This window comes from Ascaphus truei, chromosome 3 (assembly GCF_040206685.1).
Source record: "Ascaphus truei isolate aAscTru1 chromosome 3, aAscTru1.hap1, whole genome shotgun sequence".
Taxonomy (NCBI): Eukaryota; Metazoa; Chordata; class Amphibia; order Anura; family Ascaphidae; genus Ascaphus; species Ascaphus truei.
Window position 1 is genome coordinate 73,484,421 of NC_134485.1, and position 18,405 is coordinate 73,502,825.

At 44.0% G+C, this 18,405-nt stretch overlaps 1 protein-coding gene across 4 annotated transcripts in view; it reads right to left on the reverse strand.

Moving 5' to 3' along the window:
* The window catches only part of PHKA2 (phosphorylase kinase regulatory subunit alpha 2), a 119,081-nt gene that overhangs the window by 31,438 nt on the left and 69,238 nt on the right, over window positions 1-18,405 (reverse strand). For 3 of the 4 annotated variants that reach the window (XM_075594293.1, XM_075594292.1, XM_075594289.1), the window contains exons 19-21: window positions 8,253-8,428; window positions 3,933-4,109; window positions 2,030-2,118 (exon numbers count right to left, since the gene is read on the reverse strand). In XM_075594293.1, coding sequence (XP_075450408.1) covers window positions 2,030-2,118; window positions 3,933-4,109; window positions 8,253-8,428 — 442 coding nt within the window. The remainder of the gene's footprint in view (window positions 1-2,029; window positions 2,119-3,932; window positions 4,110-8,252; window positions 8,429-18,405) is intronic. The other variant, XM_075594291.1, reaches the window with a different exon arrangement.

Genomic DNA, 18,405 nt, shown 5'->3' on the forward strand with positions numbered 1-18,405 from the left:
TTCCAAGGAAGTGCAGTTTCTCTAAACTAGTAGAAAATACTATGATGAGTGATTAAGAAACGTGGACTGGAAAGGTCGTTGTGATTAATATGGAGCCACCTGGTCATGCTAACCAACTACTCCAAGTCAGTGGTTTGAAAACTTCTCCTCAGCCAGGCCATGATTTAGAAATAACTAAGTAATGCTCTATTACATACTATTGATATGCTGTTAGAAATCCCTGCAATTCATAACCCTTTATGTGTGATTGGTAAAAAAGATGCTACTAAGGTTATTTCTGATGGTAAAGACTGTGGCTAGTTTCAAATATAGAGTTACAGTAGATAATATTACAACGGCTGTTGAGAATATATCTCAAGCCAATAAGTGACTTGGATTTATTACAGGAACTTGGCCTGGGATATCTATGATTGTCTAACAAAGACATCTTAGGCCTCGGGCATGGTCAGCGCTTAGGCGCTGACCCGTGCTGAGGCGCGCTTACGCTTACCAGTGAGCCCCTGCAGCCGCAATGAGAGCGGCTTTAGCAGGGGCTCGCGCATGCTTCCGCAAGCGTGCGGAAGCGTGGGTCTTAGAAAAAATTTAGTTTCAAGCGCTCACGGGAGCGCAGGGCCGGTCACGTGAGCGGTTCGCCCAATGAGGGCGAACCAGCTCCGTGACGTCACTGGCCCGCCCCCCGACACGCCCACGGATGGCGCGCTAACCAAGGCCAGGAAAGCACCCGCTTTCCCTCAGCCTCCGCGCGCCTCCGCACGGCTGCTGCAACCCTGGACGCAGCCTTAGGAGTGAATTCAAAGTTTGAGCTCCTTATATGAAAAATAAAGAGGTGTGATTTAATATCATGTAGACCAAGAATGTAAAAAGACCGTAGCCAGAGATCATATTAAGATAGAATATCCTACATAGGGAATTTTCTATGCATAGAAGACCTACATTAGTCAGTTAAGAGTCAGAAGGATAATACAAATGAAGAAATAGGATAACCTCATAAGCAAGGATTCCATCGAGAGACGGGAAAAGGACAAAAGATAACATACAACATCTTTGAAAAGCATATGACATATTTGATGTGAACTACCATACTGTATATCTGCTATATGTAAGCAATAACTTCGGACAATAAAAGTATTTTGTGTACTGAACCGAATGTGGAATTATTATATCTAGGAAAGATATAGTGGTAAATGACTCGTATGCAATCTACATTATGTCTTATGTAGGTCATTTCATTGGTGATTCCTAAAATCTGAGATGGGTGGGGTTCCCTAAGGAGAGATTTGAAACCACTGCTTAATGTTGTAAGGAACAGGTAAGTGTGGCCTCTATTTTTGTGAATTATATGATATTTTATTGGATTATATGAAATAATAGAACATTTTAAATACAAAAATTAAGTTAAGCAATCATAAATAAAACAGTAAGTACTATAGAAATTACATCTACTGTATAAAGTGCTTTAGGGTAGAAAGGCCTCTTTTTGAATTCTCACAAATATAAAAAAATACAGAATGATTAAAAAAATAGAGTTCCAATTTCGTTAAACAGAACACCGGCGCACCAGAAAGCCGGCACGCCAGAACACCGGCACGCCAGAACACAGGCACGCCAGAACACAGGCACGCCAGAACACAGGCACGCCAGAACACCGTCTCTCACGCTTTAATGGCACAACAAACAAATGGGACAATAATATAATGATGAAACAAAAATTATTACCATTTAACGCATAAACATAGTGCAGCAAAAAATAAATAACAGATGCACACCAGATTTAAAAATGGGTGCAAATAATGTAAATGCTGTAAAACTCTCAACATATTCCTTATCCAATTTGCACACAAACCGTATCTAGTTTGCACTAAACATTATTAAAATTGCACATCAAATCTCCTAAGGAGTTATAAATAGGAATATAATGTTTTAAAGGACACTAACCCTTGGTAGTAAAGATGATAATTATCCTACTGTATAATGACAATTAATAAATGAATTGAAGATTATCGAAGCACCAAGAATGTCTACTGATTACCTTACGTTGGTGAGTCTGGGAAACGTCTAACAGGTTTAACGACCTCCGGTGAGTGCTTAAATTTTTAGCAGGTAAAAACATAGAAGAATCTGAAATAAAGTCACATTGGGTGAAAATACATATAAATAGATATACTTTTACTAGTGCTGCAGCGCTTCTTTTATCAGTCCCAGACTAGGACTTAACAAAAACAGTATGTGCAACATACTAAAGGAGCTGTTCCACCTGTTCAAATAATATTTGGTATTCCCCCATTTTTGTTTTTACAGTGACATGAAACAGGGGGTCCCAGGAGCTGAGATGCACAATTCTTAGCTCCGGAAACCCCTGCTTCCCTAGGTGTTTATTGCTGAATTTATGGCCGGTGCAGTCCCCTCCAGGGAAACACAAATGGCAGTTTAAATGCCTGGGTCACGCAGGCCATAGTCTTCTAGTCATAGCCATAACGTCTTCTGTTACGCTGAAGATTAAAGACCAGGAAGTATCGGCCCTTACCAGCACCAGTAAGACTAAAGCCATGGTCTGGTGACCCGCGCTGAGGGGAAACATCATCCCTATTGAGCACAGCTTTAGATGGCGCTTCCGCAGGCGTGCGGAGGCGTGTGGAATTGCAGCCGACAACACAATTTAATTTTTCCCGCTGAGGGAAGCGCAGGGCCGGTCACGTGACCGCCAAAAGCCAATGGCAGTCCGTGACGTCGGCGCCGTAACGTGGCGCGCTAGCCCCGCCTCCCGCCCCCCTGTCCGGCTCACAAGCGCGCACGCTGACGCTCATGCAGGGACACAAAAAAAGCTCCTGCTTGAGCAGGAGAGCATGAGCGTCAGCGCTGCTCAGCGCTGCTCAGCGCTGTGAATGTCACCATGTCCGAGGTCCAAGTATCACGTGAAGCAGGGGAACCCGGAGCTGGATCTAAACCAGTTAAACTCCAGGGACCCCCTGCTTCCCGTACTGGTAAAAACAAAAGGGAGGTCTGGTGGGGGAAATGCACCTTTAAGTTATTTGTAAAATTATGGTTTTAGCAGTTAAAGCGGCAAAACATGTAGAACAGCGCAAGTTTAATGTTTTATTTTTTATTACAGGATTGAAGCAGGGGATCTCCGGAGCAGGGCTGTGTTCCTTTCAGCTCTGGGTATCCCCTGCTTCCAGATACACTTACCTCAGCAGGGTTGCCAGTATCTTGGCAGCCAGGGAACTTATGAGCCTAAGCTAATGGCGGCTTTAAATGTCCCACGTCACTCGGGCCAATAGGAAGCCGTGACGTTATCCCTTGCGGCCTCCTATTGGCCCGCGTCACCTGAACATTTAAACATGAACATGATACCGGCACCTCCTACAGAGGTAAGTATCTCTGGAAGCAGGGGGTCCCGGGAGCTGAAATGAACACAGTTCTGCTCCGGTAACCCCGTTTCAAACCTGTACATGTTTTGCTGCCTTCAATTTGACGCCTAATTCTGAAAGCTAATTCCTGTATAAGACTTTAGCTGTTACAATGGTGTTACATGGAACGTTTCCAACTGATAAGGTAGGAAATCCAATATATGTTGCCTCTCATATTTAATCATGCCTACAGCTCCTAGACCACCACCATCACCCCACCCAACATTTACTGGAGATGCAAAGTTCCTACTGCTTTGATAAAAGATGAGTTAGCAGTCCAGATGAAAGGAATGCATCCGCAGTTTCATTCAAAGTTGCAGTGTGATCAGGGCTAAGTTATAAATCCCATGATAAGGAGACCAGCAAAAAAAAAAATGTTTTACACCATTTCCCCCCAAATAGAAAACTCCTGGAGTAATTTGCAGTGAAATATATAAATCAGAATGAAAAAGATGCGGTATATTACGAAATACTTCTATTTGGCCGTGTAGGTTGGATTACGGAGTTATACCATACACTACTTACTTGGCACTTCCAGGCCTTTAGCTTTAGCAACCATGGAGAGAAAGTCCCGTGTGGAATGAAGTGCGCTGAAAGCTTGGTACGTTGCTGAATTGTTGGAAGTGGCGGGTAAGTGCGCAGTAGACGCTGTACTCTTCTGCAAGTGAAGGATGTACTGATCAAGCTCATCCTGAATTTCTTCTGAAAAGCAGGTGATAAAAACATAGAAAATGTTCCCAGTGCGCCGAGTGGATACGTATCCTCAAACAATAGAAATAGTGCAATTAATAAAGTGCAATAAAGTAGAATGCTTCTATAAAAGGGAAAAGCAAAATCTAGACCTAGTAGGTCTGTAATTAAAAAAAAAAAAGTGCCCATATAATTGTGAAAAGTATGTGTGTCCAAATCAAGTTCAATAAGGTTTGTATCAAATAGCACAAAATAAGTGTCAATGTAAACTAAAGGATAATCTTTTCCAGAAGCCTGCCAAGCTCAGTTGAAATATATCTGTAGATAGAAAGTCCTGCAGCTATTCTCAGGTGGCTCTATACCTAGGTCAGGGGAGCGCGAACTTTTGCAGCTGCGCTCCCCTGTCCTGCTTGGCTTGTCTCTCACGCTCCCCGCCCTACCTGGCATACGCGTCAAATGACGTCACATTGCCATGGCGATGAGTCCCAGCTGGCTGAATCACAGGTAAGTGGAGTGTTGCAGGGGCCTCACACGATCCCCTGGCCTTTCATTGAAATGCCTGGGGGAAGGGTGCGGGGCCTCTGCAACCACCCGCAACTGTGAGGAGCGTCCGCCAGTTTGCGCACCCCTGACCTGGGTGAATTAGTGAAAGAAGAGAAGCACAGGGACAAATACAGTGTATTCAAGTTTTACTATTAAAAACAAAAACATATAAAACCATTGAACAGTAATTCCCTTACAGAAAGGAAGCTCTTTTAAGCATATCACCCAGATCTCTAGGTTCCGGCGCTGGTAAAAGTCCTTCAGCTTGGCGTCTGTTCTGCACGTCTATCCGCCGGTATCGGTACAGCTGAGAGGGCTGTTTTGAATTATCAACACAGGAGAAAAAGATGGTCGCCGTCCACAGTCTCCGTACTCCAAGTCTCACTCGGGGGAGGGGAATGCCCACAATCGAGCGTGAGAGAAGGATCACTTTCCTGATAAAATTTGGGAGTTCTCCTTGTCCCAATTGTGAGGCCCAATTGCGGGCATTCTCCTCCACTGAGTGAGACGTGGAGTATGGAGACTGTGGCCGGCGACCATCTTTCTCCTGCGAGAATTCAAAACAGCCCTCTTAGCTGTTCCGATACCGGCAGATAGCCGTGCAGAATGGACCCGAGTTTGAGGGACTTCGACCAACGCCAGAACCTAGAGGTCTGGGTGATCTGCTTTAAAAAAAACTTCCATTCTGTAAGGGCATTACTGTTCGACGGTTTTATATGTTATTTTAATAGTTTGAATACACTATATTTGTCCCTGCGCTTCTATTCTCTCACTGACTTTCATTCTTTAAAAATTGTGAGTTGGTCCAATGTTTACAAAAAAGTGCATTTTATTAATATTTCAGCTCCACACGGAGCCTTTCTTAAGAGCACTTAAAACATGGTTTTGTTGGAAGCTGAAACATTGAGTAAGGAGATAAAACATATTTTGGAACATTGGAGTACCAGACCTTCTGTACTCCCGACGTGTATCTACTACATATCGACGGTATGCACCCTCCCTTGAATCGCCTAACTATAGAAAGGGAGTGCGCTGTTATAGGACTTAAATAATTTTATATATATATATATTCTTTAACCCAGTCTGTGCTGAAAAGCTGTGTAATACAGCAAGCATAAGCTTATAGGGTTCCATAAGGAGATGGATAATGGTAAAGAGTGACACACTGTGCTCATTTGTGCTGTGCTCATATAATTACCCAGAATAAAACAAAAACAACAGCGCAAAACCGCATATGGTGAAGTATATCAAATGTATTCAGAATAAAAAGGGGAAAGTAATCTGCGTACATCAATTAGATAGGGCAGGCGCATTGAGTGTTTAAAACACAAAATGTTACCATTGCTAGTTTTTACTTGCTTATTTGTTCTACTTCCCCGAGACACTGTGTCCTAGTGTCATTTACCAGTCTGTGACTCTGTGGTGCACCGCAGAGGAGCGACTGCTACCTATTGAGACACTGCTGATTGCTGCCTCATATGACTAGTGTTTTATGAAGGGTATAATACTTGCTGCTATTTGGTACTTTAAGCTTATGGACTGATATACCGCATCATACGCGCACCTTAGCTTGATTTGGTGTGAACTCTATACCTATGAGAGGTATTTTTGCTCCACATACGGGAACTTTATGACTATCTGTGTGGAAGAACATTTTCCTGACAAAACGCGCCACCTGAGATGAAATAATTGTGCAACTTGTCATCTTCCTCAAGGGGCTGTGACGACGTCTGGATACATCTCGGGACTGCACACCAGAAGGATCTGTTCCTGTTCGAAGTTTTGTTCATGCCGTTTGGTAACATTTGTGTTTTAAACACTCAATGCGCCTGTCCTATCTAATTGATGTACGCAGATTACTTACCCTTTTTTATTCTTAATACATTTGATAGACTTCACCATATGAGGTTTTGCGCTGTTGTTTTTTTCCCTATAGTGTCATGGGGGTGCTGAGCCACTCTCTTTGTTTACAGCTACAGACGCCATTGAGACCTTTTATGGTTTCTGTATGTAATTTACAGTATTCACTGTTCTCACTGTGGTTAAGTGTAGTGCAAGCTTGCACTTTATTTACAACTACACCCTTTCTTTATCACTTCTTTGTTGAGTTATGCTGCGCACTTTATTTCTTTATTTGAATTACCCAGAATGCCTGGCTGTAGTTGATGAATTCTGTCCTTTGCACTGAGAAGTAGTGATTAACACAGGAGAAGAGTGGGCCAGTATTTGTCAGCACATTGGTCATTAACCACTGGGGGAGCAGGGAGAAGCTACGATCCCCACCAGCAACATCGTCACTCTCTCTGTACCGCGGAGAGAGGGAGAGGAAGCTGCTGAGGCGGCAAGCGGTTGGGGGACACCGGTCAATCCCCCAAGGACTGTATAGGACCCGTGAGCTGCCTGTTGCACACTAATGCCTTAATGTGTGTTTTTTTTTTTCAAATCTTCATAAAGCATTAGAAAAGACATGCATTGTTCACTGAGATCTTAAGCTTCATGGGTGCCTCCTCCTATGTGATGAAAGGGACCAAAGTTCCTGTAAGTTCCCTTTAGGAATCTTAAATAATTGTATATATATTATATAATCATGTGACAGATCTATGAAGTAAGTCTCAATAAACATAAAAGTACAAATATATATTTTAAGGAATTAAAGTTGACCTACCCCAGAAATTGTGAACTAGTGGAGCATTTTATTTAGTTGATCTGACATTTGAGTACAAAGATAAGTCAAGTATGTTATTTAACCACAGCATTAGTCAATCAGTGCTCCTGGTCAGAAAACAACACACCTCTGGCATCAAAACATTGACCATCCTGTTGGTTGGACAAAAGTCACAGCAGCCCTAATATACAATTATTGCTCCTTCTACCAATCACAGCCCAGTCTCCTGAACACAGGGGAGAAAGGGATGTCATTTGCACGATAATGAGAATGCGCAAGTGGTTAAATGGAGTCAAAACCCAAAGTCACTGAATATTTACTGATCAGATTCTAGTTCATCATCCAGTGACCAAGATCTACATATCCAAATTCACTTTCTGTAGTACTGTACGTTTCATATTTATTTGGTACCTAGGCCACCTACTATAACTCACGCGACCCTTGAGCCCTCAAAAGATCAACTGCAAGAGGCCACTTCTGATCCAGTTTCCTCTCTTCTTCCAGCTCCTACTTTATTTACATTCTATGACTCATTTTGGAGACCACACTAATTTAAAAATCCCTCTCACTCAATTTCTATCCTAAACATATGGCTCAATATTCCTAGTGTTGAACATGGAAACTTTCTTTTCACACCTGGTACTCCCATTGTCACCTCAGCTGCAGACATTGTGAAAACAGAATTCACACCAAAGTTTCACCTGGTTAAAATGGTCTGCCCCCATTGCTTTTTTCCAGTGAAATTTGGAAGTTTAATTGGAAAAGTTATAAATAATATACACACACATAAATAAATGTATAGAAATAATGTATAATCTTTTGGAGTTAATAACGTTACTATTAGTAAAAATAAAAGTACAGCGCAAAGCACCATTAACAACCTATTTAAGATAAAATATAAATACATTTTTAAATACACAGGATAATATATACATTAAATATATTACCTTTTTCATAGTGATCCTCAGGAGGATTTTCAAATTCATATTCATACTCATTATTTGGACTATAAAAGCCTTCATTGGCGTCATCAAAAAGCTTCTCATCGCAGTCAGAATCCAGAAAACTTAGATGAGTATAGAAGGAGGTGGTAAGAAATTCAGAAAACTTTCCCAATTTGACCCTGACGGTGAAAGATAAAAGATCAATGCATGAACATACTACTGTATAAATAACATGCACACTTTTTACACATTGCGGAATAATGAAGGTCATAAATATACATTTTCACAGAGAGCATTGGTACCTCATGTTTATTTGCTAAAATCACAAAAATTCATTCTTTAAGATATTATACTAGTATTCCCCAAAGGAGTAACGCAGAAAGATTGATCAGGCATACAAGCAGTCCTCTGGACAAAAATATTTTATTTATCTCAACAAAAATATAATAAGCGTGGGGGGACAGAAAGAAAAGGAACTTGCATAAAAGGCTTAACTCTTGCGGTATAATAAAAGGGTTCTCTCCAGAGGACTGCTTGGGTGCCTGATCAATCTTTCTTTGTTGATTTTCAGGTGTATTGCACTTTGGACAATTTTATATACGGCCCTCAGTTTTAAACACTTGTCACACATTGGTCACTATAAGTAGGGTTACCATACATCCGTATTTTTCTGCACATGTCTGGCTTTTAAGTCCTTATTTGCCATCCGTTAGGAATTTTTAAATATCGAAAAAGATCCGGGATTCTGGGGGTCCATCAGACCCTCCTGTCACATGAGTTCTCTGTAATAGACTCTGCGCAGAGTGTCCAGGGACACATTGTATCACTGTCAGGCCCCGCCTCCTGTTTGACCTCATCTCCCTGCGCCGCCTGCCCACCGCACATCTAATCATGGAGCACCTGCGGGATCTGGCCGCGCTCCTGCACCGGGTACAGGCCCTAAAGTTGGTCAGCTTTGTGCTGAAGAGCGGGCTGTGGCTGATCATGTCACACCTGGCTCTGCTCAACAATGTACCGACCGGGGGGAGAGTTTTGAGGGTATCTCAAGGGGTAGAGTAGGGATTGGGGGCATCTCCAGGGGGGGTATCTTATTTACTTATAAAATGTTTTACCAGGAAGTAATACATTGAGCGTTACCTCTCGTTTTCAAGTATGTCCTGGGAATAGAGTTATGATGACAAATACATGGTTACAAATACAGTTACATACTGTAAGTGAACAGGGTATACATTATATACAAGACATTGCATGCACAGTTAAGAGATAATATATATTATGGGCGTATGTAACAGTTACAGACCAGATAAAAATGTGAGACTGCTTTAGTTTTGAATGAACTTAGACTGGTGGCGGCAGTTAGAGTCCAGCTGTTAGATTGTTCCAGTTTTGGGGTGCAAGGTAAGAGAAGGAGGAGCGGCTGGATACTTTGCTGAACCTTGGGGCCATGAACAGTCTTTTGAAGCCAGATCTCAGATAAGTGCTGCGTTTGGTAGGGGTGAGGAGCTTGTGCAGATAGACGGGTAGCTTGCCTATAAAGTATTTGAAAGCAAGACAGGAAAGATGAACTTTGCACCTAGACTCAAGTGATGACCAATCTAGTTCTTTGAGTATTTTGCAGTGATGTGTATTGTAGTTGCATTGGAGAACAAAACGGCATATTGAATTGTAGAGGGAATCAAGTTTGCTAAGGTGGGTTTGGGGTGGCGAGCCGTATACCATGTCCCTATAGTTAATAATTGGCATTAGCATCTGCTGTGCGATAAGCTTTCTGACCAACAGACTTAGGGAGGATTTGTTCCTATAAAGTTCACCTAGTTTGGCATAGGTTTTGGATGTCAGGGTATCAATGTGCATCCCAAATGTTAAATGGGAGTCAAACCATATGCCCAAGTATTTAAATTAGTAACAGGAGATAGGGTAGTATTAGAGTTGGTTCTGATCTGGAGCTCAGTCATTGGAAGCTTTACAAATTTAGCCTTGTCCCAAATACCATTGTTCCAGTCTTGTCAGTGTTTAAAAACAGTTTGTTTTGAGAAATATAAGTTTCAAGTTTCAAAAAGTCAGATTGAAGTATGTGTTCAAGGTCGGAGGCTAGGGCTGTGTGCATGTAAGATGGTGTCATCTGCATACAGTACATGTGTATTGAAGATCCCTTACAAGCTGTAGGATAATCATTGATGAACACTGAGAAGAGTAGGGGCCCAGAACAGAGCCTTGCGGGACACAACAGGTGATATCCAAGCGGTTGGAGTTAGAGCCTGAGATAGACACATGTTGGGATCTATCTGATAGGTAGGAATGAAACCAGTTTAAAGCATGCTTCCCTATTCCAGAGCTCTGGCGTTTGTTAAGCAGGATAGCATGATCAACAGTATCAAAAGCCTTTGCAAAATCTAGGAATATTGCACCAGTGAGTTGTCCCAGTTCCATTCCACACTGGATCTCATTGCAAACTTTTAGCAGGGTAGTTACCGTGGAGTGTTTGGGGCGAAAGCAAGATTGGAATTAGCTAGGGAAATTTGTCTTGGTATAATAATCGCTTAATTGGCAGTGAACACATTTTTCCATGACTTTGGATAGCATTGGGAGAAGAGAGACTGTTTTTGTCCCCACTTTTGAAGACTGGGACAACTCTGGCAGTTTTCCAGGTCTTAGGGGTATGGCCTGCAAACAGAATAGAGTTGACTATGGAATCAATTGGTTTGGCAATGGCTGGGGCACCAAGTCTTAGGAACTTAGATTGCAGTAAGTCAGGTCCACATTGGCTGCTTAGTTTTAATTTGAGGAGCGCTTGTGTAATGTCCTCTTCAGATACTGGGACAAATTGAAAATTGTGAGTAGTTTTGGGAGAGGGTAGGGCTATAGGGGTACTCTCAGAATGAGGTTCATGTTTGTGGTTTGGGTTGCGTTTCGCTAGTAAGTTAGTAGCACACACCACAAAGTAATCATTGAATGCATTTGCAATGACAGTGGGGTTTGTCAGAGTAATATCCCCCTTAGTGATATTACTTGGTTGTTGATGGTTAGAAGGCTGGAATATATTGTTGATAACTTTCCAGAAGTTAGCTGGGTTTGATGTATTCTGGTGGAGATTGTCAGAGTAATATTGTGCTTTTGCGTGCCTTGTTTGCCTTGTGCACATGTTCCTCATGCATCTGTAGTGATTGGGATCCTTGGTAGTGCCAGCTACTTTGTAACTTTTCCACAAGGCATCCCTGAAATGGTAGAGCGCTATAAGGTCAGTTGTAACCCACGGAAGGTGGGCCCCCCGTACTCTTATTCTGCGTGGTGGAGCATGGGGAGAGTAGGGAGTGGGAGCAACCCAGGGGGAGAGTAGGGAGTGTTGGCATATATAAGGGTGGAAGAGTGGGGGGCAGCTACGGGATAAGAGATGGGGGGAAGCCATGTGTGCTGTTAACATGAGTAAATTACAGGGATAGTGTATCTGACCCAGTGAGCTGACATTCCAATCTGCCATCAACCCCTGCGGCTCAATGGTTACATGCATAATGAACCGGCTGCCTCAGCACTATTTCCTCTCCAAAAGACACCTTTATTTTGTAATGTATCATAGTGTTTATAGCATCACAACTGATAAATAAAAGTACAAGTAGAAAAGGCCTAGTGGTAAGCATGGGGAATTTAGCATCTACTTTTAACAGTTTCAGGTAGGTTAGACAAGTGAGGTTTTTTTTTTCAACAAAAAAGTTTTTATTGAGTGTATGTTACAGGCTGACAACATTCTAACACCACATTATCCTGCAATTCCGTATCCATATCACATCACATTTTTGAAAATTGAAACGTCTAGACGAACAGGGGGGGACCAACTGACTAACAAGGACAAGGACCAAGACACTGGGAAGGAGAGGAAAAAAAAAGGGGGGGGGGAATGAATGAGCAGTCCAGGCTGTCTCTGCTTCTTTTCTTATCTGTTTAGCCCACTATCGATTGGTAGAGGTCTCCACTCGCGACCCCGGATTTAAGCCTGGTCGTCCTTACCCCAAGTCTGCCCTATCTGTCCCCTGATTACCTCACGTCAAAGCCAACACATCGAAGGAGAATACATCTCGAGCTATTAGAGCAATATATTGGAGGCATCCACCCCTGGGATAGCTGTTTGGGCCAACCATGGTGCTCATGTTTTTAGGAAAATTGTGCCGGTGTCATTAACCAGACTCGTCAATTGCTCCATCCGGCAGACGTACCAAATTCTATTCCTGATTTTTGGGATGTTGGGTAAATCTGGTTGCTTCCATAATGCTGCGATTTCGCACCCTAGGGCTGTTGCAAAATGTGCAATCAATTTGTGCTCTGATCTGTTTAACCCCGGGGTGCGTCTGCCCAGCAGAAACAACCAGGGGTCCAAAGGGATCGTGCGATCGAGAATTCTCTGAAGCCAATTCCTAATGTCTTCCCATATTGGGAACACTTTGGTGCAACTCCACAGCATGTGCAACAAGTCTGCCTGTTCCCCACATTGTTTTGGACACAACGGGGGGTAATCTTTGACAAACTTAGCCAATCTCATCGGGGTAAGGTACCACCTCATCAGGACCTTATATGCATTCTCCCTCAATGTGGTGCATATCGAACTCTTTGTCGCAGCCATGACAATAGAGTCCCAGTCCTCTTCTTCTATAGTCTCTCCTAAGTCTTCCTCCCACTTGGTCCTATAGCTAAGTTTGTTGTCGATGTCTTCTGCAGGACAGACCACCTCTCTATAAATACCAGATATATGTCCCTTGGTTCCTGTTCCTCTTGAACAGAGCTGCTCAAAATTTGTTCGCCTGGGGCGTTTTGGGAATTTGGTATAAAACGCTCTAATCTGGAGGTATCTAAAAAATTCTGCGTTTGGTATTTCTTTTTCGGATTTAATCTGCTCAAAAGATTTTATTGAAATTCTGCCCTCCAGGTGTAGCAGCCTTGTGAGGCCTTTCTGCTTCCAGTTCTTTAGGTTATTGCTCTGCAAGACCGTAGCAAATTCCGGATTACCCACAAACGGAGTCATTAAGGAGTGCTGCCTTGTCAGGGCATATTTATACTTGCTACCCTCCCAAACTGCCAAAGAGCTGCTCACTGCGGATAGCGGAACATGAATGGTCTTATATACCTTTTTTGGTAGCCAAATTAGGTCCTGTAACTCTACAGGGGCGCAGAACACTGATTCCAGTTCTACCCACCTCATTAGGCTTGGGTGTGTGTGCCACTGTGTAATTGGGATAATTGGGCCTCTTTGAAATACGATAACAAGCAAGGTACCGCCAATCCTCCTCTCGCTGTGGGCCTAATTAGTGTGCTAGATTTAATACTTGGTGTTTTATTACCCCAGACGAATTTCATCATAGAGGACTGTAGACGAAGGATGTCCTCCCTGGCCACCTGCACCAGGAGAGTCTGGAACAGGTATAGGATTTTAGGTAGGAGATTCCTTTTTATACATTGGATCCTTCCGATCCAGGATATTCCATAGCCTGACCAACGCCTGAGATCCTCCTTCAGAGTCCTTATTAGTCTGGGGTAATTTGCTTTGTAGAGGGAGCTATACTCCTTTGTAATGTTAACTCCTAGGTATTTAATATGGGAGGTTTGCCATTTGAAGTTAAAATTTACTGCAATTAGTTTTTCTGTAACCTTTGGGAGGTTTATGTTTAGGGCTTCTGACTTTGATTGGTTAATTTTGAAACCCGATATCTTATTAAATTCACCTAATATACTGAAGACATTTGGCAGAGAGGTGAGGGGCTGTGATAGTGTTAAAATAACATCATCGGCATACAGGGCCACCTTGTGTAACTGTTCTCTCACTTAGATTCCTGCTATATTGGGGCTAAGGCGGATATGTGCTTCCAGAGGCTCGATGAACAGTGCAAAAAGGAGGGGTGACAGGGGCACCCCTGCCTGGTGCCGCTCTTTATCAGGAATTCCTCTGAGGGGAAGCCCTGGTGTCTGACCTTCGCCGTCGGTCCCTTATAAAGAGCTAGAATTGCGCCCATCATTCTCCCACCTAGACCAAACTCCCCAAGCATCTCTCTCAAGTAGGGCCAGTCAACTCTGTCGAATGCTTTCTCTGCGTCCAGGCTAACCACCATAGACGGGATGTTTTTCTTCTTGGCCAAATCTATTAAATCTATTATCCGTCTGGCGTTATCTGGCGCTTGTCTTCCGCAAATAAACCCCACTTGATCAGGATGGACCAGCTTTGGCCTCACCTGGTTGAGACGGTTAGCCAGTAATTTGGAGAAAATTTTAGTATCCGAATTGATCAGAGAGATGGGTCTATAACTTTTGCAATCTGCTGGGTCCTTCCCTTGTTTGGGTATCACTGAGATAGACGCCTAGAGCATCGGGCCAGGGATGGGGGCACCCTCCAGAAAGGAATTGAATAGCTTTAGTAAATGAGGAGCTAATAGATTTTGGAATTTTTTATAATATAAGTTGGAGAAGCCATATGGGCCAGGGGCTTTGGAAGGCTTCAGTGTTTTCATTACCTCCAAGAGCTCCTCACGTGTGAAGTCTACCTGTAGCGCTTACCTCTCCTCTCTGCTCAGTCTATGTAATCTAGCCTCTTTTAAGAATGTCTTTAATCGATTGCGCGTGGTCCCACTCTGGGAAACCTTTGCCCCATCGTATAAGGATTCGTAGTATGCTTTGAATTCTTCTACTATTAATTTTGGGTCAGAAGTGGGATCTCCTTTTTTCGTCCTAATTGCCTGAATATGAAAATTTTGGTCTCTATTTCTAAGTTTGTTGGCAAGTACAGTAGGGTATCTGGCTTGTTTGCTTTTCAAAAAATTTCCGTTTGGACCATGACAACTCTTTCTCAGCTCGGGAGGACAGCAACAAGTTTAGTTTTGTTTTGGTATCAAGCAACGTCTTTAGAGTCGATGCTTTTTTTGTTGTCTTTGTGTAGGGCCGACAGGACGGTCAATTCAGATTGTAATAATTTGATATTTTTGTCCTTCTCCCTCTTGCGTCTGCTCGCAATCTCTATGAGCTCTCCTCTCAGAGTTGCCTTATGGGATTCCCATAGGATGGCCTGTGAAATTACACTGCCAACGTTCTCCTTAAAGTAATCTTTAATTCTATCCCCTACTTTCTGTTCAATATCGGGGATTTTTATCAGTAATTCATTTAGTTTCCAATTCGCTCCTGGCCTGTCTAGCCTGAAATCAGAGCACCGCAGCTCAATAGGTGCATGATCTGACCATGAAATATCATGGATTCCTGTATAGGAGATCTGTGAAACCATTCTGCTGGATACAAAGAGGTAGTCTATCCTGCTATACCTGTCAAGTGGGTGGGAGTAGAAGGTGAATCCCCTCTCTGCTGGTGTTGTTCCCGCCAAATGTCAATTAAGTTGTTAGCTCTTAGTCACCTAGACCACGAGGATCTAACGTTCGATCGTTTAAGACCTCCTGGGGTACACCTGTCTATTGTCGGGTCTAGTGTCTGGTTGAAGTCACCTCCTACCACTATGGAGCCCTGGGCTATTTTGCCAAGGGACAGGAAGAGTTTTTCTAGGAAGGCTTCTGCTTGGTCACTAGGGGCGTAGGTATTTGCCAGCGTAATGGGCTGACCACGTATGTCGCCTACTATGATTAGGAACCGACCGTTTTTGTCTTTTTTTATGAGCTTAACATTTAGCGGTAGGCGGTTGTGCACTAGAATTGCTACTCCTCTTTGTTTTTTATTAGCTGAAGCTGAAAACTAACTCTTGTATCTGTGGTCTATATATTTTGGTGAACTCGTTTTGGAGAAATGTGTCTCTTGAATCATGATGATATCTGGGTCATATCTTTTATAGTCAGTCATGGCTACTCTCCTCTTTTGGGGGCTATTAAATCCCTTTACATTGTGGGAAATTATTATAATGTCCCTACCCATTTGTGGAGACCCAAACCTTCACTCGTCCGTAGTTGCTCCGGGCATATGGATAAGCTTTGTGTAAGGACCTCTCAACCGAGTCGATCCACCTGTTCTTTTTGCTCCTGGACTGTGTGGGGAAGAAACAAAGGGGCACACAATAGGGGAACAATGAGACATTGACAACAGAACACATAAGCACCAGGTGGCTAGGTGGGGCCAGGCCCCCTCTGCCACCCCCTCTGCCTCTCCAGGGCGTTCAGCCTGGGCACAGTCCTGGATTATCTTCCTCCCGCCGCTGTAGCCTGATTCGGCTGACCAAGTGAGGACTTTCATAAACTGACCAGAAGATAATCCCCTGGCGCTCATGTTGAGACCCATGTTGAAGGCGGGGTCGGACCTAAACTTCCCCCCCCCCCCACCAACTAACGTAATCTAACAAACAGTATCCACTATATTGTTAACAAGCCCCCTCCTCCTTTAACTATACTGGGGGTCCTGCATATAACCTAAATAGTGATCCTTAATATATGGAACTCAACCCTCCTAACTCCACTAACCCTTTCAGATAATCCGGTGTTGACTCCCCTGACTCCCTGTCTAGATGGCCTAGCAGCCACTTTGCTTCGTTCTCCTTTTTTAATTCCTCACTTTTTGTGGTGTTTCTGCTGCCTGACTTTCTCCAACTACCTCTTCCTAACATGCCTCCTCTGTACCACTGTTACCGTCCTCTTATACCTAGTAAATTTGTAGGCTATCGGTATTATAACCCCCCTCCGTCTGAGTCCTTCCACCCCCTTCCAAAGGCTCCCTCTCTGTCATCTTCTCCTCCTCTCATCAGACCTGATCTTCCCCCCCCCCTCCCTCTACTCCCCCTCCCTCTACTCCCCCCTCCCTCTACTCCCCTTCGCCCCCAGCTCTCGCCCCCAAGTTCCTGCTGCAGGCCTCCGCCGTAGATTTAGACCCTCTCAATGTCCTCCTCGTAATTCTTGGACTCTATATCTTTCCTCGGCCGTCTTGCGTTGAACTTCCGGTCTCGCGAGGTCTTAGGGGACCTCCCGTCGCCTTCCTATGATGCTCCATCCATCACCGTTTTTTCCCCCTCCAAGATGGCGTCCGTCTACATCCGGTGACGTGTATCCGGCTACCGCCATTTTCCCGCCGGCTGTACTCGAGGGAGGATGCTTTCCCGCCTGATCTTCCCGCTCTACCAACCTCCTCTTCCGCTGTCTTGACTTGGTGGCCATCTCCTCCAGCAGCGCCATCTTGGGGGTTGTGCGTGCCACCGCCATCTTGTATCACTCGGCCAGGTAGGAGTTAGGATTTATCTTTATTTTGCAGCTACAGGATTTCAGCTTTATATCTGTGGGAGAACAGTTTTTGGGGAGTGCATGGCAGTGTTAGTGTTCATTTTATGAAAACAACCGGGAACATCGGTAACTCTGAACAACTGAACAGGCGAACAACATATTCCTCCAGTCCGCATGGCTCAGTCTTCTGCCTCGACTGCTGCCTCTCTATTCCCTCCCAGTCTACCGACTTTTTGCCAATCCGCCTCTGGCTCCTGTTCTCTGCGTGAGTCCGCCGCCGGGCCTTCCTTCACCCCTAGTTTGTGGAGAAACGCTTCTCCTTCTTCGATCTCCTTGATGCAGAAGGCCCTTCCATTCTTGATGACCATTAACCCGAATGGGAAGGTCCATCTATAGCGGATCGCTTTCTCCCGGAGGGCCTTTGTTATAGGTTGAAGCTTCCTTCTCCTGGCTAGGGTCACTGGGGATAGATCTTGAAAGATCTGCAGGGTGATATCCTCAAAACGGCAGGCTCCCTCCGCTTTTGTCTTGTGGAATACTGCATCCCTGGTCCGAAAATAATGGAGCCGCGCTATTACATCCCGCGGTTGCTCCATGGCTGCTGGCCTGCTTCTGAGAGCTCGGTGGCAGCGGTCCATCATGAGCTCTGCCGTGAGTATTTCAGGGAGCAGTGATGTCAACCATCGGGAGACAAACCCTTCTACATCTGTGGTTTCTTCAGGGATGCCGCACACCCTGATGTTTTTGCGGCGATCCCTGTTCTCTGCGTCCTCTTATCGGTCTGCTAATTCTGAGATCTGCGATAGTATATGAGATGTTCTTTTCTCTGCTTTCTTTATTGTTTTAGTCACTGCCTCCATTTTTTCTTCCAACTCCCCCGTTCTTTCTCCCACATGCTGCACCTCCTTTCTAAGTGCTTGTATCTCCGTATGCAGGAGGGTTTTTATGTCTTTGTATAATTGATCAAAGTTGCATCGACG